A 27416-nucleotide genomic window follows, 5' to 3' on the forward strand; every position below is an offset into this window, starting at 1 on the left:
CAAATCCACTCTGAATTAAAAGGATTATTTCTCTCTCACACACACACACACACACTGAGGCAGCAAGAGCAGGGAGGGAGGGAGAGGAAGTGCTCCACCTGGTTGGAGGTGCTTTGGCCTTTTAAACTTTAAAGGACCATTTTTTTCCTATGGACAGTAGCTCTAGCCTCTAGACACCAGGGGCAAGGTCTTCCTAATAATGACCCTTTAAAATTTAAAGTGCTGATATAGACTAGACCAGGGGTCTGCAAACTGCGGCTACCGAGCCGCATGTGGCTCTTTGGCCCGTTGAGTGCGGCTCTCCGAACTTGGTTAGGAGCCCCTGCTCTCGCGCCCGATCGCGCTGGCAGCCGCTTGCGGAGCCGGTGCGCCTGAGAGCGAGAGAGAGCGAGTGTGAGACAGCAGGCGAGCCGGCGTGATGTCTCCCCCCCTTCCCGCGGAGAATGGCCAGGTCTCCCTTTCCCTCAATGGTTGGGAGGCTAAAGCCTCCCCTCTAGCCGCGTGATGGCTGGGCGGTTCCTGCCCCCCCGCCCGCCTATCAGCTGTTGGGCGGGGTGGGCTTCCTTTGGTAAACCTGGCCTCCGGCTGAGTCCCATTGGGAGGCCATGTCTACCCACTGGCTTTCTTGGCGGTAGACCTGGACTCCGAGGAGGGGAAAAAGTCCCCCTTCAGAGGCCAGGTCTACCAATTGGCTTCTATGGGCCTCCGGAGGCCAGGTCTACTGCCAAGAAAGCCAATGGGTAGACCTGGCCTCCCAATGGGACTCAGCCAGAGGCCAGGTCTACCAATAGGCTTTTATGGCGGTAGACCAGGCCTCCAGACGAGGACTCCAGATGGGGAGGGGGAAATGGCAGGGACTTACAATTTAATTTTTATCATTAAATAAGATCACTATTAAGTATGATATCAAGTTTTATTCAGTGTACCTATAGTTTAATTAAGACTTAAAACTTTAATTAAAGTTTATTAAGTTAATAAACAGTGTACCTACCTATATAGTTTAAGTTTAAGAAATTTGGCTCTCAAAAGAAATCTCAATCGTTGTACTGTTGATATTTGGCTCTTTTGACTAATGGGTTTGCCGACCCCTGGACTAGACCAGACCAGCTAGGGAGTGTTCCCTACCCACTCCTTCCTCTCTGACAGGATTCCCAATTTCAATATGATTGGGAGTGGTACAGAATTGGGTATACTGATATTCCCCAGGATTGGGGAGGCAGGAATAGGATTGGATATTGTCAATCTGAGCCAATACCTGAGGTGTCAGGCTTTTCATCAGGTTGGCAATATCCAACTGCCTCCACTGAAAAGTAGTTTTGTTTCCCGCTCTGAAGGAAGGGCATCTTGATCTTTGGGTGTTTCTCGCCCATTGCTAGGGGTAGGTAGGACTAAACTAACAACTTCCTGTCTCCTGGCAAGGAACACCTCCCCTTCCAGTTCTTCTCCTGCCCTTGCTGGGGTGAGAGTGTTGCAGCCATAGCTGCTGCCTAGGTCTTGTGAAATTAGGTTAGAATAGATTCTTTTCCTTACCTTGCCGTATCCAATTGTTCCCCACCCACCCACCCTCTCGTTTGGTACGTTGGTTTTTTAAATTTAAGTTCCCAGCTCTGCCAACCATCAGCTGAGCTGCAGGAGAAACAGCTAAGATGCGGGAAAGATGCGGCAAACAAAATGGCTGCAAGAGAAGCTGCATCGGAGGACATTGAGCTCCTTTCTGATGCAGATCAAGAATTGGCCTTAAAATTGGCTCCTGGCGTTAGCCGCCCTGGCAGACTATTGGAGAGAAAGCCCGGAAAGTCTTCACCACCATCTACTTCGGCTGGAAAATCGCTGAAGAAAAACAAGTCTAATGGTGGGAGGAAAGGCGGCTCAAGCACCAGCTTAAGCAGAGTTCCGCTTCGACCTCTAAGGTCCCCACCGGATCCTCTACTGCGCCTTTGGATGTGGAGCCCAGGATACCTACAGAGGGTAAAGTAACCCACCCTTCTGAAAAAGGGGGATTCCCCAAGAACCCCACGTTTGAACAGGTACATAATATGATAGAGGGCTCCATGGAAAGACATTTTCAGAGGCTCCAATCTCTTATCCTACCCTTCCAGCAGGGTTACCCTCAAAGACTCCCTCAGCCACTTCTTCAAGGGTTTTCATATAGTTGGACATCTTCCCCTGGGTCCTCAGTCATATCTGAACCCATGCAGGAGGAGCCTGGCTGCAGCCAAAGTGCCCCCTCTAGGCAGTGGCCCACTAAGGCAGCTATGAAAGCAGTGCCAATTATCCAAGAGCAGAGAAATGAAACCTACCAAGAGTCTAGAAATGAAACCTACCCTGTGGATAGGGATTCTGGGGCTGACGATAAGGAGGAGGGAGAGTTCGTTTCAGACAAAGAACTTTCCATTGTTTAAGAACAGCAGCCTCGGCTGTTCTGTTCTGATGATTTCCAGCCTCTTTTGGCCAAGGCACTTTTTGCTTTAGACCTATCTGATGAAGCTGAAGCTCCGGAGGAATCTAAGCCTAAATCCAAACGTCAAGGTTCCAAGGAATATTTCCCACAATGTGAGGCCCAGACTATTAAGGTCCCCTTACCAGAATACTTTGAGAAAGTTATTAGAGCTGAATGGGACAAACCCCTACATAATAAACAGTTCTCTGGCAATGCCAAGAAACTATATGATATGGCCTTATATGCAATGGATATGTTGGAATTGCCTGTGGTAGATGCTCCTATCTCTGCCCTTCAATCCTCTGACTTCCTGGCAGAGGATGGAGTGGGCTTTATTAAAGATCAGCTCGATAGGGAAATGGAATTTCTTTCCAGAAAGGTGCATGAGGCAGCTGCACTGTCTATTCAGGCCAATACCACAATAGCACTGATGGCTCGGGCTTCAAATGCCTGGATAAAGAAGCTCACTCAGCTTCTACCCACCACAGATTAAAAAAAACCGAGGGCCTGTCTCAAGTGCTAAAGGCGTCCTCCTTTATGGCAGATGCCTCCTTGGACGCAGTGATCTTTGCTGCTGGATCGGTCGCCTCCAATACGGCCATTCTCAGGGTCCTATGGGTAAGGCCATGGTCGGCTGAGTACAGGTCCAAGACCATGTTAATGGGTCACCCATACAAGGGTGGAAAGTTATTTGGAGAGAGACTGGATAAGATGCTCTCCAAAATTAAGGATAAAAATAAGGCGATCCTTAAATCCCATAAAAAGGAACCCAGTCCTGGCCAATACTCTCAGTCCTTTCGATCCTACCATACCTTATCCAGGTTCAGACAGGATCAGAGACGCCCACACTGGGCTCCTCAGAGAGGGTCCTTTTGATGTTTCAACAGATTCAACTGCCCGTCACAACCACAGTCCTTTAGGGCGGACAAACCTGACAAATTCTTCAAAGGAAACAAGCAGTGACGCCAGGGATCCAATGGTGGGGGGAAGATTACAACTTTTCCTTCCACAGTGGCGCCACTCCCAGATGGATGCCTGGGTACTACAAATAATTCAGCAGGGATATCTAATAGAATTTCATCACAAGCCTCCAAATTGCTTTGTCGCATCGCCATGCTACCGCAGTGCTGTAAAACATCAGAGAGCGATGGAAGCCATTTCTCACTTGATCTGGATCTGGGCCATAGAGGAAGTATCTATTCAGGAACATCTCCAGGGAGTTTACTCCATATTTTTCACATGCCCCAAAAAGAATGGGGACTGGAGGGCTATCCTGGATCTCAAATTTCTCAGTCGATTCATCCAGGCCGAACATTTTCACATGGAGACACTGCGAACCATCATAGAGGCACTGCGTCCAAACACCTTCATGACATCCATAGATCTCACAGAGGCTTATATGCATATCCCCATCCATCAGTCCCACCGGCGCTTTCTGAGATTCAACTATATGAGTTCCCACCCATTATTTCATTGCTCTTGGAGATCCCAAAGATCAAGATGCCCTTCCTTCAGAGTGGGAAAGGTACATTGTTTACTCACCGAGAAGGTCCTTTCCACTCTGAAATAGAAGGGCATCTTGCCCACCCGGAGATGGCAACATCATCTTACAAGGGTGGACTGAAGCACACCAAACTGGCCTACAGATTCGATCGACCTAATAATATTGTATCAATACATACAGAATAGTTCTAAATTTATCGTTCAGTTTATTGTTGTTTGTACTCCTTGTTTGTGAGTGCCTTTCCTTGTCTCTTGAGCTTGCTGTAAAGCTTGAGCTCTCTGGAGCTTGAGCTCTCTTGAGCCCTGGAAGGGGAGGTGTTCCTCACCAGCAGACAGGAAGTTTAGTCCTGCCTACCCCTAGCAATGGGCGAGAAAAGATCAAGATGCCCTTCTACTTCAGAGCCGAAAGGACCTTCTCGGTGAGTAAACAATGTACCTTTCTTATGACTGTTCCCATTTCTAGAGATGAGCTACTTAAATAGCCAAAGCTACGACAAAAGTTGCTATCGGAAAAACAGCTATATTGAAAGTGAAGTACCATCTTCTAAGCATACATACTCAGAGGGTAATCCCACTGAATCTTACTCCCTAGACACTGTGTTTACGATTGCAGCTTTAGTCACTTTAAGTAGCTCATCTCTAGAAATGGGAACAGTTGAAGTAATGAACCTGAAACAAGTTAATACAGTGTCTTTGTTTAGCAAAAGTTCTGTTCAATAGTTTCAAATCAAATTTATTAATACAGTCAGTCAGACCAGTAAAAAAATTATACTGTTCAATAGTTTTGTAATGGTTGAATACCTCCAGCAGTTTTGCTCCATAGCGTAGTGATGGTAATTTCCACACACTCTATTTTTTTTCTTTTTGTGTGCCTGTTCCTAATTCCATATTTTATTTTTTAAAGGTTTTTCTCAAAAGCGATCGAGTTGCCAGAATGGTCCATAGCGGAGGATGTTCTGCAAACGACTTTAGAGATGTCTTTAAGAAGAACATAGAAAAGCGGGTCCGCAGCTTGCCTGAAATTGACGGATTAAGTAAAGAGACTGTGCTCAGCTCTTGGATAGCCAAATATGATGCCATTTACAGGGGAGAAGAGGACTTGTACAAACAGTCCAACCGGATGGCTTTAAGTGCTGTATCAGAACTTATTTTGAGCAAAGAACAGCTTTATGAAATGTTTCAGCAGATTCTTGGCATCAAGAAGCTGGACCACCAGTTGATCTACAATGCGTGTCAGGTAAGAATCTCCTCTCCATTCTCTCATAGCCCTAAGAGTGTCCCTTCCTTACTCCTCCTTAGATTGCCCTGTTGATCAGTGCTTCCCTGTACATCGTACTTCATGGCTGCAAGGCACCTGCAGTAGAAGATAATTGCTTCTCTCCTAAAATAGGTGTTGGGCTGCAGAAGTGTCTCGTAATAATAAAATAAACAGGAATCTTGTGGTACGTTGAACACTAGTAAACATTTTTTCCAGCATTAGGCTTTCATGGACTAGAGGTAACAAAGCTTATGCTGGGATAAAATTGTATTGTTTATGCTGCCATAAGACTTTTGTTGTTGTTGTTGCTGCAACAGTCTAACACAGCTCTTCCTCTGGAACTGTGCATCCACAATGCATACCTTGATGGACGGAAGGAGTAGCCATTGATCCTTCCTTTTGCAAATTCCTAATGCACAAGCAGAAAATGCAGCGAAGGAAGTAACTTTAGCCCAGGTGCTGGGCTTTTGCAAAAGGTACAAGGTCTGCTGCTGCTGCCATCTACGAAGTCTGGTAGAAAGGGGAAACCATTAATCCTTTCTTTTGCAGAGAACACAGAGTGGTGTTTTTTTCTTTCCCCTTCTGCAAATATTTAGGTCATTTTTTCACAGAGGTTTGCAGTGGTTTCACTTTTGTTTTGCCACACTGCTAATTTTTGATTTTTCATGACTGCTTTGAATTTGAGGAAAAAACCTGCTTCATCCCTGCGTCAAGTCAAACCTGTTTTGGTCCGTTCTTTGCTTTTGCTGCGCAGTTTTTGGGGCAGATGTCCATGAAAAAAAATTCCTTTGTTCCTTGGTTTGGATCAAGAGAGGGAGCGACATCTAGTGGCCAGATGGAGCAAAGCAGCAGCAGCACCCAAGAAAGGGGAAAGTGGGCTAAGTGGGGGGGGGCGATGATCGCCCCGGCACAGTCCGACCGGGGGGGGGGGGCAATGCTGACCATTCAGGAAAGGGGGGAGCGTGACCAAGTATGGGGCGGGGGGAAACGGGGAGCATGGCAAATAGAAAAATTATATAAGGAAACCAGGGGAACTGGGGGTTAATAGTTGAATATAATCAACACCAGCCATTGTATTCGAAGAAAGCTACTAGAAACAGATCCAATTTCTTGCTTTTCGACTGCCCAGCCTTGACACTGAAAGAAAGCACCTGTAAAGGATGTAATGGAGAGCACCTAGCTCTTTTATGAACTGACGAAAGCGATGGCTCCCTCATTGCTTTCTCACAATGAAGGCATTTGATGCATCGATCACCTGATGCAGGGGTAGAGGCAGGAAATAGGCCATGAACTTCTGGTTTTTAAACAGATCTTGTCTCCTTCAATTTTTCATGTTCAAGGTTTTGAGTCAATACAAACGAGAACAATATGTTTTTGTTTGAATCAAAGGACTATTCCATTAGAATCCCAGTTTCTAAACAATTATCCCACTCAACATTCAGCTCAGTGTGTTCTTTTATTTACTACTGAAGGTGACTTCCATAAGGAAACTGTTCACCGCCTGGTATTCATTGACGTTCCCATACCAGTTATATTTCAAATGGTATTTGTCATCGTTTAAAAAGCATTCCAAGATCCTTTATTTCAGATGAAAGTCGAGAGCTGAATGCAAGCTGTTTATTAAGCCAAGTACGAACTCCTTATCGTAACAAAAATCCCTAGAGGGGAAGCACTAGAGTGCAAGGCTATGGCTACGTTGGACACCTTTTAAATGGCTACTCGTGGCCCCGGTGGGAATAGTAATTTTGTCTCAAATCAACTTGCCTCTCAAGGAAGCCTCCTGTTTCTGTGCTACTGAAAGCCTTTGTGGCGAAGAGGCTTCTGTATCTTTGTGGAATATGGAAGGCAAACAGCTTACCATATGGGGATAGCCTCCAAAGGTATTTGGATGTAAGATGGTTCCATGTGATGGCTGTGCATGTATCTGACCAAATCAGGTTTGCTTGGTTTTGTGTTGGGCTAGGGATGGCTGAATAGTTTTGCTTGACCAAATGCCGCAGATCTAGAGATTACTTAAGGCAGGCTGGATACTTATTAATAGGTAGCAGCTGCTCACAAGGAAGTTCAGCTTGGTAGCTCATGTTGCTGTCCTAGGGCAGTGATTCCCCAACATGGTCCGAGTGCACTATGACAGCTGCCAGTGGGTTTCCTGGCACCAATTTACTTCTTAACAAAATATCTCTTCACCAAAACAAAGAGTTAGTCCTGGCTTTCCTACATCTCTCTTGAGTTGAAGGTGTTTCAGAAGAAACCAGGAGGTATCACCTTTGTGTTTGTAGGAAGCATCCATTCAGAAACTTGCTTGGCTTGCAGCTTCCCAACACTCTGTGATTGGCTACAGCTCCCTTGTCAGCCATTTTGTGATTGCTTCCTTTGGCAGCCATTTTGTGGTGGTGCCCACTCCCAATCCTCAAAATTTCAAAAAGGCCAGAAGATGAAAAAGATTGGGGACCCTTGACCTAGGGGGTGAGAGCCACATGTCCTTCCAAGCAGGTGTTGTGAGGCAGCAGCAAAGTGGGGGGGGGGGTTTCTGGGTCAGAACCATGTAGGTATCCTTGGACACTCTGTGGGACCCACTGGGTGCTCTTGGCCACTCAACAGCTATGAACCTGTGCATTACATAACCCTACACATTTTCTACTTCTGTTGCCACCTCAAAATACCTTCTTTTCTAGGTACCGGGTCCTGCTTCTTTTAGGTCACCCACTTGGTGTCCCAGCCTTCTCCTTATCAGCCACCTCAGCCTTTTAACTGAAAAGACAAGATGGTGGGATTTTCCTCCACGCTTTCAAAGCATGCCTCTTAGCAGATTATGTTCAAGTTCTGATTGATGATTATGGCAATAGAATTTAGGCATGGTAGATACTCTAGATTAATTTATACAGATAAAAAGGTGTGAATATCTCATGTATGTGGCATGAAGAGATTTTTTACCAGTGAACAAGTATCACCAGCAGAATGAACTAGGTAATGATATGGCACAAGCAGTACCAATACACTGAGTTTTAAGGATGTGTGTGGGTTGTATTTATCTTCTGAAATAAGAAGCTTGCTGTGCCAGAAGGTAGGAGGGAAAATGTAGCTGCGAGGTGTTCCTCTTGTCCAAATTTTCTTCTTCATGCTGCTTTCCAGCAAAGCATGACATTGCTGAACCTTTTGGGTATCAGCCCCCATGGCCCTTGATGGTAGTTTCCTTTCATTACCACTATTCTGCTCACCATTCAAAGAGAGAGAGGAGGAGGAGGAGGAAATGGAGGGGAGAGAATGTACGTGGGTGGCCTCCAAAGGGAGGGGATTTGAGATGCCTCCAAACAGCAGTTACAAAACAAACCTTAATAACTTTTTCTTTCTCTTCTCTTTCCCTACACGTGGATTGACTTATAATTTTAATTTCCAAGGAGAAAACACTTAGTTAAAAAAACATCAGCTTTAATTATTTTCATTAGCAATTTGAGCAGTGTTGTGGCACGTGGCATCTTTATGAATTGATGCAGTTAACTGAGTGGAGTTGATTTTGGAATAACGATGTTTCCTGTACTGTAGCTGGGGGGTGGGTGGGAGCAGGAGACACTAATTATGTAGCTAATTTAGAATAGATTAATATAAATTTTATGCGACTGTGCAGAGATGGAAAAAGCTTTTAACTTTCAGTTGCTTCTAAAAGATGTTCTGTTCTCAGCTTGTGATCTTGAGGTGTTAAGAACTGCTCTGTGCATTATATGGAAGGCAGAACTCTGGACGGAACTGTTATATAGAATTGTAGACTACACCACTTCAGACAGTGTTTTATGTTTTGGGATGTTCCCACTCATTGAAAGCTCCCTAAATGTAGCAAACTTGGATGTTAGATAGGCTTAGGACAGTCCTCTCCCCACTGTCCGTGAATGCGGAATAAAGAGAGCTGAAATCAAAACTAGGATAATAAAGGGGCCAACTTTATTTTCATTGCTCAAGAGGGATCTGCCGCACACACAGGCCAAACCCCCTAGAGCAAATTGCCGTGTGGGCAATTGGTGGGATGCAGAAGAGTGAGCTTCCTCTGTTTTGTGCATCCTAGTTCTTAAGGCAAGGCCACCCTGGCTCGGAGCCGTGAGCTATCATGTGGTACGGCTCATGCTCCTCCTTGCCAAGCTTTCTTTAGTGCTCGAGGGAGGTGTGCCAAGTCCATTCCCCCAAGCTGCAAGGTCTATAGGTCAAGGATAGTGGCATCCCTCAAGGGGATCCTGTCCCAGGTCACTGCAAGGCTCCGAGGCCCCAGGCTTCTGGGCGGAGGGTTACCCCTTCATCTTCCAAACTGATGCCTCAGGGTGCTCACTTGAGTTGTACCATGTACCACTGAAGCCACATTTTCCCGCAGTGCTCCTGTCACAGAGGGGATCGGCTTGCTGCTTGGTCCGCCCCACTTGCCTCCGATGGCCGCCGTGAGGCCCCGCTGCAGATCCCCCAAGATGTCATAGCCCTCATCTGAAAGGTGGATCCCATTGGACCTGTACAGGTGTGGAAGGCAATGCCTGGGGCAGGAAGGGGCTTTTGCCCAGCGCAGCTTCTCATTGGCTGTGCAGATGTTCTAAAACATGGCTTTGGCAGCAGCTGCCATCACAGTTCAATGATCACTGTGAGACTGAAGATAAGCAAGAAAATAGTCTATTTGAAAAGGGATCACTTGAAGAGTTACTATTAGAGTTATGCATAACCTCAGTCTCTGCCATTTTGTGGTTGGCTCTGCCTCCTGCAGCAGCCAATTTGTGGTCGGGCCCACCACCCTTTGTTGAATATTTCAATTAAGAGAAGACCCCGAAGGTTCAGTGAATTCCAGCTGCTAGTTCAACTAGCAGTTGGAATTCACTGAACCTTCGTGGTCTTCTCTTAATAAAAATATACAACTTATAAATGCAGAATCAATACAGGCTGAAGAAGTAACCTTGACGAAACGTGCATATGATCCAGAGTATACATCCAAACATTGATGCACTTTTATACCTCTTGGTGAGGTTCTACGATCTTCTATCACCTAGAAGCTTAATTGCTGAGTATGGCTACACCGGTCACACTCTTGGTGTGTCACTAGTGTTCTAGTAGAACTTGGGAATCATCATACAGCGTTTTCAGTGCATTATAGACTGAGATAGTGGTTGAAGAGCACAACTTCTGTGATTTGTGTCCAGCGGACTATAGGATTATAAATATATTCATTACGATATTCATGTTGGTAGCGGTTGTGAGATTTTCTTGCATGAGTTATCCTTTGTCTCTGTTAGTATATGCATGTATTAGGTATACTAAGTGTAATAGTGTCTTGTTTGTATACATAATAAGTGAATTAGGCTTCGCGCATATGTACTTACAGATGTAATAGAGTTTGCATTTAGATTATATCTGTATGTTCATTACAAGCGGAGCCATTGTGCTGATTTATTTATTGTTTGTACATTGTTCAGCATAGGTTTTCATTTCTTTCTCATTACTCTAACCACTATGTCATGACAGGCTGTAGTACGGATGTTTTACAATGTATTCCTGTTAAATTTTTTGATTATATTTCAGACGGGGTTGCCAACCTCCACATGGGGGCCTGGAGATCTCCCAGAATTAAAACTGATCCCCTGACTACAGAGATCAGTTCCTTTGGAGAAAATGGCTGCTTTGGGGGATGGACTCTGTGGCATTAAACCCCACTGAAGCTCCTTCCCTCCACAAACCCCACCTTCCCCAGGCTGTACCCCCAAATCTCTAGGATTTTCCCAACCTGGAGTTGACAACCCCAGTTTCAAAGCATTCTACAAACATCCCTGCTAGAATAATTCTTTGACTGATTTTTTTTTGTCAAAGGCTTTTCTGCAAATTGATGAAAGCTATAGAAGAAATTAATTTTCTGGTGTCTTGAGACGATTGTCCTCATTCATTTTAAGCAGAGATTATCCACCCTGTTTTCCATTATTTTGGATTTTAGGAGATTAGGTTGTATTAGTTGCATTGCCACGGTTGGTTTAATTAAATTCACAAAGCCATGTGCTCTGGGGGTCAGAATAGAGCGGGCTAATGTAATGTTGTGACAGTTTTGCTTTAGAAGAGCCCATTTTCCATTTATATGTGTTCTTTGGGCCACAGGACATTAACCTGTGATCACTGTCAGGTGACCAAGAAGCTGTGATGAAGTAGTAAAATCCCACAGTGGAGTTTTCAAGAAGTATGTATTAGGATGATTCTGTTGCTTTTACACTAGGTAGCAGTGATTGCTACAGACTGGCACATGTCAGCTTTAACAACATAAAAGGTAAAGGTCCCCTGTGCAAGCACCGGGTCATTCCTGACCCATGGGGTGACGTCACATCCCGACGTTTCCTAGGCAGAATTTTGTTTACGGGGTGGTTTGCCAGTGCCTTCCCCAGTCATCTTCCCTTTACCCCCAGCAAGCTGGGTACTCATTTGACCGACCTCGGAAAGATGGAAGGCTGAGTCAACCTTTAGCTGGCTACCTGAAACCGACTTCCGTTGGGATCGAACTCAAGTCGTGAGCAGAGCTTAGACTACAGTACTGCAACTTACCACTCTGCTCCACGGGGGTCTTAACAACATAAGGGTAGAGTAAAATGAAATACTTGCTTTGTAATATGTGGTGGCTTTCTAGTAATAATATCTCTGGACATTTTAAGGCCATGGGAAAAATAACTTTTTTCTGGTGAAGTCTGGGGGGAGGAAATAGAAATCTTGAGAAAAATTCTTAAAGCCTTGTGTGGATATTCAGGGGGATCTGTGGCACATTTGTACCATCTGATCCAACTGTCTTAGTTACTCTTCCAAATCTAACAGAAATGGGCAAGCATGTCTATACTTTCCATCACAACTGAAACAAATATTACAAGACCATAAGAAGGGAAACATTTCTGTTTACAAGATGGCTCAAACAAACAAATGCTGTTGTTCCTTACTTTATTCTTGTGAGAAAAGCTGCCAGTTTTATTCTTCAGTAATTTCAAGTCAAGTATCAGTGAATGTATCAGTGAATTAAAGCTAAGGGAATGTCATCTGTTTTTTATATTTTAAAATTACAAAACAAGTTAAAAGTATAATACAAAAATGTAGTATTTGATTATCTAAACCAGGGGTGTCAAACATAAAGCCCGTTGGCCAGATCCGGCCCCTTGAGAGCTTTTATCCGGCCCGCGAGCCAGCCGAGGCAACCACACCCCCACTCTCAATCTGGGCTGGCAAGCCATGGCCCGGCCCGACCAGGTGACATTTATGTCATATCCGGACTTCGTAACAATTGAGTTCAACACCCCTGAGCCAAACATTGATTCTAGTACTGAACAAGCATATCTCTTTCAGAGGGAAACTTACATGTAACACAGAAGCTGCAATCCCAAAGACACTTTCCTGGCAGTAAGCCCCATAGAATAACTCGGGACTCCTGAGTAAAGCTGTTCAGAATCGCTCCCTCAGCCCCCAGTTCTAAATCTGAATGATCAGAGAGAGAAGCACTTAAAACTTCAAGTACTAACCTGAGCCATGGTAGAGGTATCACCATACTTCTGGCCACATGATCATAAAACCTCTTGACTCCCTAAGACAACATGAATGGAGCAGCTGAATAAATGTGTTGATTTCTCCGTTGATGGATGTGCAATGCTTTAGAAGCCTTTTTTTTTAAAGCTATATGGAAGGCAACGTGAGAAAATCAAACACAGTGCCAGGTGTACCTTTTCAAATAGGTGCATTTCAAGGTCATTAAAATAAATAAGGATTGTTGGTCTGTTGCATAGAATACCCAGTAATACTATACTATGTGCTGTACATGATGTGTGAAGTGTATGGGAGAGCCATTTAGGTCATTTGGGGTTTCTTACGCACATCACACCCATTGTTAATAGTCAGCTGTAAATCGGCGAATATAAATATGTACTGAAAATTAGTTCAACGATGTGTGCCTTAGCATTCATCCCAAACATTTGCCAGTAGCCTTATGGGTCTGCTTGACTTATTCTTCTAGATGAGATTCATTCCTATGATACCTTAGTATCTTGGTTGCATCTTCCATTTGGAAGGTATGTAGTGGGGAGACCATGTGCAGGTGGGCCATTAATAGGTTTACTTAGCACTCATTCTAAAATGTTGAAACTTTTCTTGTAGAACTCCCATAAATAAGAACTTTCATATGTTTTTGTTTAGATCTGTTACCCTGTTTTTCTTCCCTGTGGGGATCCAAGGCAGTCTACACAACAAAATTCTGCCCTCCTCCATTTTATTTTCTCTACAACCCTATGAGGTAGGATAGGCTGAGAAAGTACGTGCCTGGCCGAAGGTCATCCAGCAAACTTCCGTGGCAGAGTGGGGGTGTGGGTCTGGGTCTTCCAGATCCTAGTCTCACACTCTGACCAATATTGGAAAGCATAATTATCTAAATAAACTATTTCTCAATTATGTATCTAAAAGATTTCTTTTCCATCTTTCTGCCTGGACAGATCTCACAACAATGATTACGATAGAAACAAACACAGTAAAAATAACTAGGCACCATCCTGCAAGATCCACCAATGAATAGTAGATGTTGCCGAAGATTGCAGTAAATAAAATGTACTGTATCTATTAGGTGTCAACATAGACTTGGCCCTAGGTGCTGCAACTAACCACTTCATCTCCAAGCAGTGAGAGTCAGAGCTTTGGTATGAGACCTTAATGTGTAATCATTAAGATGATGTAGGCATTTAGGGCTTTAAAAGTCACCACCAGCCCTCTATCACAACTGGTCCTTGTGGCCATCCATATTTTGTGTATGTAAAGTGCTGCAAGTCACAGTTGACTCATAGCGACCCCTGGTGGGGTTTTCAAGGCAAGTGATTAAGCAGAGGTTGTTGGCCATTGCCTTTCTCTGCAGCCTTCCTTGGAGGTCTCCCTTCCAAGTACTGACCCAGCTAGAGTTGCCAGCTCCAGGTTGGGAAATACCTGGAGATTTTGGGGGTGGAGTCTGAGGAGGGCAGGGTTTGGGGAGGGAGGGACGTCTGTGGGGTATAATGGCATAGAGTCCACCTTCCATAGTGACCGTTTTCTCCAGGTGAACTCATCTCTATCACCTGGAGCTCAATTGTAATAGTGGGAGATCTCTAGCCACCACCTGGAGGTTGGCAACCCTAGATTCAGCTTAGCGTCCGAGATCTGACAAGATCGGGCTATACTATACCAGTTCACATCCTGGCATCCTTATTGGCAGTATTCAACTGCTCATGTTGCTTCTCCACATTTTCAAAGGAACAATGGATAATACGATCCTTCTATCCGTGACAGTGAATACAGCAAATGACTTTGTCATTGTGGGCTTGTCCAGATTGTTGGCTCTGGAAGACTTCAGTTATAATCCCCCTCCCCCCCAAAAAATCTGAATCTTCAACTTGTACAGCAGGACTGCTTCTCAGTAGAAGTCTTTTGTAATTATCTCCCCGTTGTCAGACTGTAAACACCAAAATCTAAGCCAGGCAGCCTTTAAGTCTGCGGAAAGTGGCTAGGCATCCTTCATTTTTTCTTTCCTTCAAAGCTTTGAAAATGGCAAATGCAAGTTTTGCTGCAAGGCTTGGAGGGATAATTATGTTATCAATGGATATGTTCAGCATATTTATGACTGCTTTGGCATTCATGTTTCCAGGGTTCTGAGGATCAAAAACAGTTTAAGGGTCTGGGAGGGGGGTGTCATAGGTATAAATAGCTGGAATGCTCACTGTGCGGATCTAGATTAGAATTTGTGTTTATTTTCTTCTGCTTTTTTTACTAGATGGACGTTGTATATTTGAAACGTGTTTGTTAAGAGTTGTCTTGTGAGAAAGTCTGGATGATTTGTAAACTGATGTATGCTGTGTTGAAATTCCCAGCTGCACTAAACTTTGGGAGTAGTAAAAAAAACAAAAAAACAACCACCCTCATCACAGTGACGAAGTATTTTCTGAAACATACAATTGTTATAGTCAAAAAGGGCAAGAGTCCAGTAGCACCTTAAAGACTAACAAAAATATTTTCTGTTAGGGTAAGAAGTGAGCTGTGGCTCACGAAAGCTCATACCCTACCAGAAAATATTTTTGTTAGTCTTTAAGGTGCTACTGGACTCTTGCCCTTTTTGACTACTGCAAACACTAACACGGCTACCCACTGTGAAATACAATTGTTACAGTGTGTGTAGTCTACACATAGGTAGGGTGGGGCTGGCAAATTCAGCTCAATGAATTCATTCTTGCTGGGGAAACAGCCAGAAGAAAATTTGTTTCCTCTCTCCTGTGCACATCCTGGCGTTATATTTGCTGCTGCTGAAGCTTTGTTTTCAAATATCTGCACAGCCAATCACATCTCCAGTGGCCAGTCAAAAGCCCTGCAGGGCCAAAGCCCCACCGACTTCCTAAAGACACTTGGTGGGCACCATAGTGCCCAAGGGCAGCACACTGGGGACCCCTGGTTTACACCCTTTGTGTGGATGCTTGCACATGCATCTGTTGACCTTTTTCTGGGATGTGATGTATCTTGTCCTGTCATACTGGGAGTGGTTGTTCCCAGTTCTCTGCTAATCTGTGTAATCCTATCCAGAATAGAAAATGGGGTCGTTCTCTGGAGTATTAAATTGACAGCTGTCTTATAATGCAACCAGAGAGTTGCATAATTAGCAGCATATTTATAACCCTATTATCTACACTCCAATGCCTTGTCATCTGAATGCCTTTTTGAGTTATTTTAATGCATTACATTTATGCTCTCAATATATTGTGTTTCACAAATGTATATGGTAAATGTGTGTAATTAAAATGCTTCGGTAAATGGCTTTGTGGAATAAGCAATGTAGTTTTACAAGGTAAGTCAGCAAATTGCCTGCAAAAAAGGGCCTTTGGGAACTGAATGCAGAATTGAAAAACTAAATCCTTTTTTTTTTTTTTTTTTAAAGGAAGTTTTTATTCCTCCTGGATGTTCAAATAGGCTTGAAGCTGTGTGGGCACCGACTGGAAATGTTTCAAGAAGCTGAGGATTTTTAGTTTAGCAGGATTTTCAGTGTGGGGGCAGCAGTGTCCTGCATAAATTTTAGAAGGAAGCTAATAATGAATTCCTAAGCAGAGTTACGCCCTTCTAAACTATCTCTGCCTGCCAGAGCTGGGAGATTTCTTGGATGAAGTTGTCTGGAAATTATGTCTTCCTGCTGTGAACATCAGCAGTAGCAAGGGAATGTGAGCTAGAAGTGGGCACCTGGTAAACCTGTTGTAAGCCCACTGACTTCAGTGGACTTAGACAGGTGTAACCTTGTATAGGATTGAACTGTAGATCCTGCAAAATAAAAAAATGCATAATTCCAGTTGTAGAATTGACTTTTTTGATTAAAGAATATGGCGTACTAATTTTACTTGGCCCTGACCTAGATGGCCCAGGCTAGCCTGATCTCGTCAGAGCTCAGAAGCTAAGCAGGGTCAGCCCTGGTTAGTATTTGGATGGGAGACCACCAAGGTGGTCCAGGGTTGCTGTGCAGAGGAAGGCACTGGCAAACCACCTCTGTTAGTGTCTTGCCATGAAAACCCCCAAAAGGGGTCGCCATAAGTCGGCTGCAACTTGACGGCACTTCACACACACACACACAATTTTACTTTGCTGTAGAACTTTTGGGCTTTGCTTGTAATGTGAATGTACATTGTCCCATCCATAGATACATATATCCAATGGGGAGTTTTCTGGAACTGTTGGTTGGAACCTACTCTGGCTGAAAAGACACATCTTTTTAATGTTAACTCTGCTGGTTCCTGCTGCATATAAAGTCATGTTCTCTTGCATATGTATAATGATGTTATGCTATTTTTTGTGGACAAAAAAACTCCAAAAGTGTGTTAGTAATTGACTTTTTATGTTGTTCCCCTTTCCCACTTAAGCTGGACAACGCTGATGAACAGGCAGCTCAGATTAGACGGGAACTTGATGGGCGCCTCCAGCTGGCTGACCAAATGGCAAAAGTAAGCTTGTTGTCCTGTTTCTTGCTTTAAGGCATAAAACATGTTCAAGCTTGTTTAAGTATATATTGCTTCCATTTACTCATAGTCCTCTGCTGCTGTCATTGAGTTGGATCCCGCAGAGCAGGGGTCCCCAACATGGTGCTGACACCTTTTCTTGCACCCGCCAAGTGTTTTTAGGATGTAGGGGGGCAAAGTAGGGTTTTTGCCCAGCACTTTGGAGATTTGATTGGCTGTGCAGATTTTTTAAAATGTTGCTTTGGCAGCAGCTACCAGCAAATAACAAGGATTTACACTGTGTTACTGAAGTTAAGTTGTGGCATTAATTTTGTGGCTGGCTCTACCTCCTGCGGCTGCCATTTTGTAGCAGCAGTTTTGTTGCTGCACCCACCATGCCGTGTCAGAATTCCAAATGTGCCCAGAAGCTCAAAAAGGTTGGGAACCCCTGTCCCAGAGAATTTCTATGAACGGGAAGGGTTTGTGTGTGATTTGTCAGTTCCCCCCTTTTGCTGCAGACCTCTTGTCTCCTCCCTCATTTTGTTCCTGGGGTCCCCCCCCCTCACCTAGGAACAGCATTTCAGGGGCATTTTAGGCTGCAGCAGGAGGGGGGAGGCAAGTAAGTTGTGCTCCACTGATGGCAATCCTTTCCATTAGCAAAAATATTCCCTGGGATCCAAGCCACTGATTCTGCATTCCCAAACGGTTTTCTATTTTCCCCAATGATATTTAATTTTATTTGACAGTTAGAAATCCATATGTTTCAGTGCATGCTGTATATATCCACCAACAGATAGACACAAATAGTTGTGTCTTGTTCGTATTCCGTATGTTTACTGAATGTGCAGTATCAATTTTGCTGCTTTTATAAAAGTAACAGTTTTATTGAAAACAGACCAAACAACCTTAGCAAAGTTTCTAATGATTTCCTACCCATTCCTAAGCCTTTCTAAATACAGATTGTAAAGTTAGAAGAGGCTGTATGGGCCATCTGGTCCACACACACCCCCAGCTCAAGGCTGGAAACTAAAAGCTAAAACATCGCTGACTGTTCCTGCTGCTGCTCCAGTGAGGCTCTAGGTCATTGCGTCCTTTGTCAAATTATTCTTACTGTTCATAGTAGAATTGCCAGGCATGGCCTAGCAGTCAGCAGGAGATAGGGGAGGGGCTGGCATCAGTGGCATTGTAACATTACTTCTGGTGAAAACCCAGAAGTTATATCATGCCTCTCTAGGAAGCACTGGAATCTCTATGGCAAAATATGGACAGCCACAAAAATACTAATATGAAGAATCTTTTGCTCTAAATACTCTCTTCAAATGTCTTTTTTGAAGCAGAGGGCTAGTTAACTGTATGATAGGTTTTTATAGATTAAGCAACTACTAGGAGCCCCGTGGTGCAGAGTGGTAAGTTGCAGTACTGCAGTCCAAGCTCTGCTCATGACCTGAGTTCGATCCCCACAGAAGTTGGTTTCAGGTAGCCAGCTCAAGGTTGACTCAGCCTTCCATCCTTCCAATGTCAGTAAAATGAGTACCCAGCTTGCTGGGGGTAAAGGGAAGATGACTGGGAAAGTCACTGGCAAACCACCCCGTAAACAAAGTCTGCCTAGGAAACATCGGGATGTGACGTCACCCCATGTCACCCGGTGCTTGCACAGGGGCCCTTTACCTTTTTTAAGCAACTACTAGAGAGTTAGGCTTATGTTGTATGAATAGGTCTTTCGAGCATGCTGTGTCTGAACAATGACTTACACTTTTCTCAATTTTAAAATTATATTCAAGGAAAGAAAATATCCAAAGTTTGTGGCGAAAGAAATGGAGCATATGTATATAGAAGAATTACGGTCTTCAGTGAATTTGCTAATGGCAAATTTGGAAAGTCTCCCAGTTTCTAAAGGTGGCCCAGAATGTAAACTACAGAAGTTAAAACGATCACAGAATTCTGCTTTCTTGGACATAGGAGATGAAAATGATGTTCAACTGTCAAAATCAGATGTGGTGTTGTCATTCACATTAGAGGTAAGCATACGTTTCATCTAATATTTGCTATCAGCTGAAATTACACTCCCTGTTTGGGAATGCTCCCTGTTTGGGAATGCTCAGCTTTCAGAATTTTATAAAGCCATTTTGGGTTTATTTTTGCCCGGATACCAAAACCAGGAATGCAGCCTAAGCCGGATAGCTGATAGCTGAAAAAGCCAAATAGGTCTTTGGCTTTTTTCGGCTTCAGCTTTCCCAAGGCTTTTTCCTATGGGAATTTTTTTTTAGGAGCTCTTGTTGGGTGTTTTTCTAGGTAGAGTCACCAAATTCACAGCATAGCTGCAAGGGACTCTCTTCGCACGAACGCTGACATTTGTAAATTTTGGGTCAGGAGGTCCAATTTTAGGGCCCCCCAAAGAGGTTTCTAATGGAGGAAGGGGGCGACCCCTTCGGGGCCCCTAAAATTGGACCCCCTGACCCAAACTTTACCAAACTTCAGCATTCATGCAAGGAGAGTCCTTTGCAGCTATGCTGCAAATTTGGTGCCTCTATCTTGAAACACCCCCCAAGCTCCTTGAAAAAAATTCCCATAGACTATAGTGGCTGTATTCACATCTGAGAATACGTGGAAAAACTAACTTTCCCATGATTTCTTGCAGTGTGTCCGTACAAAGCAATGGGTAAACCTGTCTTTGTACGGGCCCATTGCAAACAATCATGGGAAAGTTAGTTTTTCCACATATTCTCAGATGTGAATGTGGCCATTATATGCTATGGAAATGTGCTGGCATCATGCTGGTACGCTCTAGCACTGTCCTCCCAAAACCTTGTGGAAACATCCCCATTGCGATGCCAGCGCTTCTAGGGTAAACCTGGAAATGATGTCATCGTGCCATACATGTGGATCACTCCCCCCCTTCACTGGCCTGCTGAGGATTGCCTCCCATAACCAGGCAAATGGGAAGCCTATTTGAATTACCTTCCATCTACTTTCTGAAGTGGTACAGATCAGGAAGTTCAACATCACATGATGGTTTTGCATATTTGAATATACTCTCAGTTCGTTTATATAGCTAGCCTGGAGTTTTAAGTGTGAGAATTTGGGAGTATCTAAAGAAATAAGTAGATTTGACGATCTCCAGACTGTCTGCAAAGCTTCAGTCAAAACTTAGGCAATTAATTTAAAAAATATATCAAATATACAGTTGAATAATGAACAGGAGTAGGAAGGCCTTGTAGCTGTTACAGGCAAGACACTCAGTTAGCTATGATATCTTTGGATTTATGTTGGATGATTTTTTTCAAAGTGAAAAGTAAGTCATGGGACTTACCCACACATAATAAATAAGATCTGCCACCTTTTCTCTGTCTTTTTAAATAAAGCTGTCATGTGTACCAAGATCCTTTCTGCCATTTTCCTGTAACTTGCAAAGGAGAAGGTTTTTGTGTGTTTTTTCCCTCAATTAATAAATGCAATGTATGAATTGAATTGGAAACTGGAAAAAAATGACGTAAGAAGCTGCTGGGCTGAGTGTGATTAAGATTGCCATATGGTCAAGGGTTAAGTTCTGCCTGGGATTATAGTAATGTGTCATGAGGAGATGGCATTTTAGTCAGAGGCGTTCCCTCCACAGATGGTGGTATCGTATCGTTACAAGGGGTGCAGCATAATTGCTTCACAAGCTGGCTGTGTTAAATCAAAAGACTTGTTTTTACAGCCTTTTGAATCAAAATAGTTGAAAGCAGCAGCAGAAGGTAGTTTCCCTGTGAATTGTGTCCTTCTGCTCCTAGCTGGAATGAAGCAAGGCTATTCAAAATAAGTTTGCAAGCCATCAGGAAAACATAGTTGGTCATAACCTAGGATTCTCACAATCTCTGTTTAACTAGGAGTAATTATGCTTGAGACAAATGCACAGTAATAAAAACAGGCAAAGCAGCAGCTGGAGTAAGGATCCTTCTTTTAGATTTGCATTTGTGCCAACAGTAATTTTGTTCACTGTTGCTGAAACCTTTACATAAGAACATACGTAAGAAAAGCCATTCTGGATCAGACCAAGGTCCATCAAGTCCAGCAGTCTGTTCACACAGTGGCCAACCAGGTGCCTCTAGGCGGTCCACAAACAAGACGAATGCAGCAGCATCCTCCCTGTGTTCCACAGCAACTAATATAATACGCATACTCCTCTGATACTGTAGAGAATACTTTGATACTTGGGGTACAGGATGTGTTTTCTGGATTGAAATTGGAAGTTCAATTCAACTTGCATTCAGAAGTGTGTATTTTCTTGATTTGCTTCTAAAACAATGGACTAGTATTCTCTATCTGCAGTGTGAACCAAGGTTGCCTCCCAGTGCTTTCTTTTCTTACTGCTTGGGGCTCAAGCGTGAGATATTATTTCTTGGGCAATGAGGGATGCTTTCAGGATCCCCTCAATTTTCTCACCTGTTGTATAGATAGTGTTAGGAAATCCCAGTGCTTTCTTGTCTCTACGACATGTATTGATTCTGCCTCCCAGCACCACTGGGCATAGCATGATAAAAGTACAGCAGAATACTTCAAACCCCTTCAGCCTCAGCCCACAGCTTCTACTAAGGGAGTACTACTAAGTGTATGAAATATGCACACTAGAAGTTAGCACAGAAAGCTTTGAGCCTGGTGGGATCATACAAACTGTAGCTTGCCCTGTAAACCAGGATTCCAAGAACCCATTTACTTTCCTCCCCAGTTTATTAGATGGCAGGCTGTGGCAATTTCCATTCAAAGAACTCCAGGAACAGCCCATTCAACAGTCTGCTGTACTGAGAAAGCAGCAGTGACCAAATAGCACTAGATACTGGTCAGGATCCAAAAAAGCAACATATGCACATGAAGAAGGATAATGCATGAAGAAGAATAATGCACACAGCCAGAGTTTAATTCGAGATAGTTAGCTGTGTTACTGCGCAGTCTTAGGCAGAGTTACATGCTCTATGTCAGTTGAAGTTACTGGGCTTGGAAGGGTATAGGATTGCCATGCATAGAATTGCCCTGTGGCACCTTGAAAGACTAAAAAATGTAAACTTTTGTGAGTCACAGCTTCTGTTTCATTTAGACAGAGCTTAGTTTTTACCACAGCAGTTTCATACTACCTTGAATCTCAGGAGAAAAAGTAGGATTTTTAAAAAAACCTAGCCTTTTAGTTAATAAACATATAATAATCACTCCCCAAAAGACAAACCATTGTTCAATTTAGATAATTGCTTGACAGTCTGTTTGGAATAGGAAACAGTTGCAGCATAAACTAACTCTCAGCCCATTCCTTATGTTTAGCCAAGGACAGTAGTCGTTTGGTGGAATGTAGCCTTGTACGAAAGGCCCGATTTTCTCTAAAGCCTCTTCTTCTCTTACCATGATGTTCTCAGCTGTACCAAACAATTCTTCCCTTTTTTGTACATATTTCTTTTTTTGGATCCTGGCTGCTGCCAGCAGTTCTGTAGTATCTTTGGTAATGCCAAAGGTTAAGAAGCCTTGGGGTTTGATCCACTATAAGGGTACTCCCAAGCAAAGCCTCATCAGAGATGGTAATGTCAATGAACTACAGTTTAATATTGCCTTTCATATGGTCAGGGGCTAGGCTTTCCCCTAAGACTGTGTTCTTCTTTGGAGGGAGTATCTGTGACCTCTGGGACTTCCGCTCAGGTCTGCTGTCACTGGGCTATTGCAGAATTTTACGAATAGCGAGGCCTCGTACTTGCTTCTAAAAACCATGAATGACTGTTATGACCTTCCATTGGGAAGTATTCAAACTGATTTTAGGTCACCACACCTAAAAAACAATATTACAGAGCTTGAGAAGGTGCAGAAAAGAGCAACCAAAATGATTAGGGGACTAGAGCAACTGTCCTATGGGGAGCGGTTAGGACACTTAGGGCTGTTTAGCTTGGAAAGAAGGTGGCTGAGGGGAGACATGATAGAGGTCTATAAAATTATGCATGGTTTGGAGAGAGTGGACAGGGAGACGTTTTTCTCCCTCTCCCATAATACTAGAACAGGGGTCATCTGCTAAAGCTGGAGGGTGAGATTCAAAACAGATAAAAGGAAGTAATTTTTCACACAACACATAATTAAATTGTGGAACTCCCTGCCCCAGGATGTGGTGATGGCTGCCAGCTTGGAGGGCTTTAAGAGGGGAGTGGACATATTCATGGAGGAGAGGGGTATTCATGGCTGTTAGTCAGAATGGATAATAGTCATGCTTCATACCTATTCTCTCTAGTATCAGAGGAGCATGCCTATTATTTTGGGTGCGGTGGAACACAGGCAGGATGGTGCTGCTGCAGTCGTCTTGTTAGTGGCTTCCTAGAGGCACCTGGTTGGCCACTGTGTGAACAGACTGCTGGACTTGATGAACCTTGGTCTGATCCAGCAGGGCCTTTCTTACCATATATACTCGGGTATAAGCCGACCCGAGTATAAGCCGACCCCCCAAATTTGAGGCCAGAAAAGGGAATTTCTTATTGACCCGCGTATAAGCCGAGGGTCAATAAGAAATTCCCTTTACCGGCAATGCTGCGCTCTAAAATGGCGGCCACCATTTTAGAGCGCAGAGCCCCTGCCCCAGGTCGCCCTCCCGCCGCCTCCCAGGCCCTCCCACCCCACCCCACCCCCAGTGCCATCCAAGGGGGGGAGGGGGAAGAGCCCCTGAACCCCCTACTTACCGGGAGACGCGGCGAATCGGCGGCGTGGCCTTCCTGGGCCGGCAGGAGGCCTTTCCAGGCCCCTGCCGGCCGGAGGAAGGTGCCTGGGCGCGTGGGTGGCGGCGGCGCAGCCGGCAGGGGCCTCCTGCCGGCCCAGGAAGGCCCCTGCCGGCAGAAGAAAGGCGCCTGGGCGGCGGCGGAGCAGCCGGCAGGGACCTCCTGCCGGCCCCTCCAGGACCCTGCCGGCAGGAGAAAGGCTCCCGGGCGCCTGGGCGGCGGCAGAGCGGCCGGCAGGGACCTTCTGCCGGCCAAGGAAGGATCCTGCCGGCAGAAGAAAGGCGCCCGAGTGCCTGGGCGGCCGCGGAGCAGCCAGCAGGGACCTCTGCCGGCCCCTCCAGGCCCCTGCCGGCAGGAGAAAGGCTCCCGAGCGAGGCGGCGATGGCAGCGGTAAATTCCTCCCTCCTCCCTCCTCCCTCCTCCCCCCTCCCCTCTCCTACCGTATTGACCCGTGTATAAGCCGAGTTCGGCTTTTTCAGCCCTTTTTTGGGGCTGAAAAACTCGGCTTATACACGAGTATATACGGTATGTTCTTATGATTAAAGAGTTGTAAACAGGGAAATCCCCAGGCCTTGAAGGTCACCCTTCTGAATTTTTGAAAATGAACCCCATGTGGTGGGCTTCAGTGCTGGCATCTCTATTCAAGTTGATTAATCAGGAAGGAATCATACCAGATTCACAGAAAATCTTCTTTATTACGCCAATTTATTAAAAAGGTGATAAAATGGATCCATGTAACTACCAACTGTCCAGCCTTTTGGCAGTGATTGGCATATTATATGCAAGTTTCCTGCAAAAAAAGCTGCTTCAATGGATGGATGACGAGAAAGTTATAGGTGATGAGTAAGTGGGTTTTAGGAGAGGCTGTTCCAGTATGGATATTTGTTTTACACTGGCCTTGCTGGTAAATAAATATTCTGTAGGTACGCCAGGCTCTTTGTACGCAGCATTCATCGATTTAAGAGCTGCTTTTAACTTAGTCTCTTGCTCATGTTTATGGAACAAGCATTATGCTGCCCGTTTGCCTTCTAGACTGATGAAATTAATTATGAAACTTTATTCTGGGAATTCTTTCTGTATTAAAATAGATAATTCGGGCTCTGTATCTAAACAAATTTTTGTCCAGAGAGAAGTGAATGACTGTTGTGTACTTGCGCCACATTTGTTTAACCTATTTTTGAATGATTTTGGGCCTAATTTACAGGATATTCCTATCCATTAGGTTGTTCAGTTCCTGCCTTATTATATGCAGATAATCTAGTACCACTTTCTAGGTCTCAGATTGGCCTGAAGAGAACTATGAAAGCTTTTATTACCTACTGTAGTAATAAATTTTTAGAGATCACTTTTGACAAATCTAGAATTATAAATTTTGCAAAATTTAAAAAGTCACCAATCAAAAGGTGGACAATTGGCACACTCTCAATGCAAGTGGTCAATGAATGTAGATATTTGGGGATTGTCTTCAGGTCAGATTTATCCTGGTCTAAGCATATTTAGTATGTTAAACATAAAATTGAACTGTCGTTAGCACCTAAATTCTTTGATATTCAAGGCGCTCAGTTTATACCAGCACTGTTGAGAGCATATAGGGGGCTAGTTTTGAGCACCATATAGAATGCAAGGTAAATCTGGTTCTCCGATCCAGTTAAATTTCTTGACAAACTTTAGATTTCTTTCCCCCCTTCTTGTGAAATCTTTGCCTTACCTCCATGTATAGCATCTTCAGTTATGTGCTTGGAACAGGGTTTTCCAAATATTTCTGCTTTGATTTGGAAAGCCATGGTCAGTTTTAAATATAGGTTACTTAATGCTGAGAACCTTCCAGCACTTAGCCAATGGACAGCTCCTGGTGGAATAAAATCATAGATTTTAAAATCTCACAACTGGCTCCTTGGAGGTCTTCGAAGGAAAAACTGTTAATTCTTAAGAAACTTTTAAAACAAGACTGGAACCTATTAATCCAAGATGCCAGATGGAAATGTTCCCTGCTCAATCTGGGAATTAAATACTTAGCCATATTTTGAATTCTCATCCTATCTTTATATTCGGACGATACCAAAATTAAGACAGTCGTATATGCTTGCATGCTGTAATGTGCTACCTACAGAATAGATGAAGGAGACTCGCTGGGATTCCTTCAGAACAACATTTTTGTGATCGTTCCTTGTCAATAGTTGATTAGTTATTGCAAGTTTTCTTCTATTGTTGCCAGGGAGAAATTTCTTGCGAAATGGTTGTTAAAATATTCAGCTACTTCTGATAACCCATAAATTAAGATTGTTTCTGAGTAGCTTTTGTAAAGCCTGTATGGTTGATGTAGCAAAATTCTTCTTTGCTGTTGTTTTTCATTCTTAAATATTTTCTTGGTGTATGGCTTAGGGGCTGTTAAACCTGAATAAAGTTAAAGTTATGATCTTAAATTTGCTGCAGAAGTTAAGAAATGTGGATTGTGAATAGCAGGGAAACATTTGAATTTAAGTGGTTCTTTCTTGCATCCATTTATACTCCTGTGCTTCATGCTGTTTAGAATTTCTTCTAATGGCTTTTCCAAAATTTTAAAGACTGCAGTAAGAATGCTGCTATTTAAAGCATTGAGTGAAATATTAAAAAGCAGATTGGCATCAAAACTTGTATTGCCATCTCTGACCCCTACGTATTCCTTACACATTAAAAATTAAATCCCATGCAGAAATATCACTAAGTGATGCTTTTCCATTAAATTGCCTTTTTTTCAGATTATGAATCTTTTTGTCATATTTTATGCTTTTTGCCACAGGCAACAGGTAAGAACTACAGGAGAAAGTTGAGAAAAAGTGCAGTGTCATCTAATGAACTTCATGATGGAATAGGGATTTGACTTTGGGTCTCAAAGGTCCTAATCTGACAGTTTACTCACTACAGCATACTAGCCCTATTCACAAGTTACAAGGAATACACATATGCTTTCTGTACAAAGTACACTTGGTTGTCTTGATACGTGTGTTGGATAATTCTCCTGTTACAGTCAATGCATGTACAGTGGAACATACGATTGAAACTCCATATTTATCCAGGTACTGCTCCCTAGTTTCATTTGTAAAGTGAATGTGTGTTAGCTCTTCCTTACAAACTGGTGTATACATGTTCGTGCAGGTTGTACATGTGTTCACTGTAATGTATGAGCAGGGCTTTTGGGGTGACTCTTTATAAGCCATAAGCAGAAGATGGTAAAATTCAACATGTGCCCAAGCAGAATCTGTTACTAAGTTGAAAGGAACAGAGAAAAATAATACAGCACTTTTACAGAGCTGGGCGAGTCTTGTGTTTTGACAATTTTGATGCTAATACTACAGGAAGTATATGGAATACTATGCTCAAATCTATTGATATGTGCTTGCTGTACCCTTTTCCCCTTTCACTCTTGTTTAGATTGTTATAATGGAAGTTCAAGGATTAAAGTCACTTGCTCCCAACCGCATTGTTTACTGCACAATGGAAGTGGAAGGAGGGGAGAAACTCCAGACAGACCAGGCAGAAGCATCAAGACCACAGTAAGCTTTGTG

The 27416-nt window shown here is 43.7% G+C and overlaps 1 protein-coding gene across 10 annotated transcripts in view; it reads left to right on the plus strand.

Annotated features, from left to right (window-relative positions):
- The window catches only part of CADPS2 (calcium dependent secretion activator 2), a 401370-nt gene that overhangs the window by 123001 nt on the left and 250953 nt on the right, over positions 1 to 27416 (plus strand). For all 10 annotated transcript variants that reach the window (XM_056846115.1, XM_056846117.1, XM_056846119.1 and 7 more), the window contains exons 3-6: positions 4848 to 5180; positions 17084 to 17164; positions 18940 to 19176; positions 27283 to 27404. In XM_056846115.1, the coding sequence (XP_056702093.1) occupies positions 4848 to 5180; positions 17084 to 17164; positions 18940 to 19176; positions 27283 to 27404 (773 nt within the window). The remainder of the gene's footprint in view (positions 1 to 4847; positions 5181 to 17083; positions 17165 to 18939; positions 19177 to 27282; positions 27405 to 27416) is intronic.

The sequence above is a fragment of the Euleptes europaea genome, chromosome 3 (assembly GCF_029931775.1).
Source record: "Euleptes europaea isolate rEulEur1 chromosome 3, rEulEur1.hap1, whole genome shotgun sequence".
Classification (NCBI taxonomy): Eukaryota; Metazoa; Chordata; class Lepidosauria; order Squamata; family Sphaerodactylidae; genus Euleptes; species Euleptes europaea.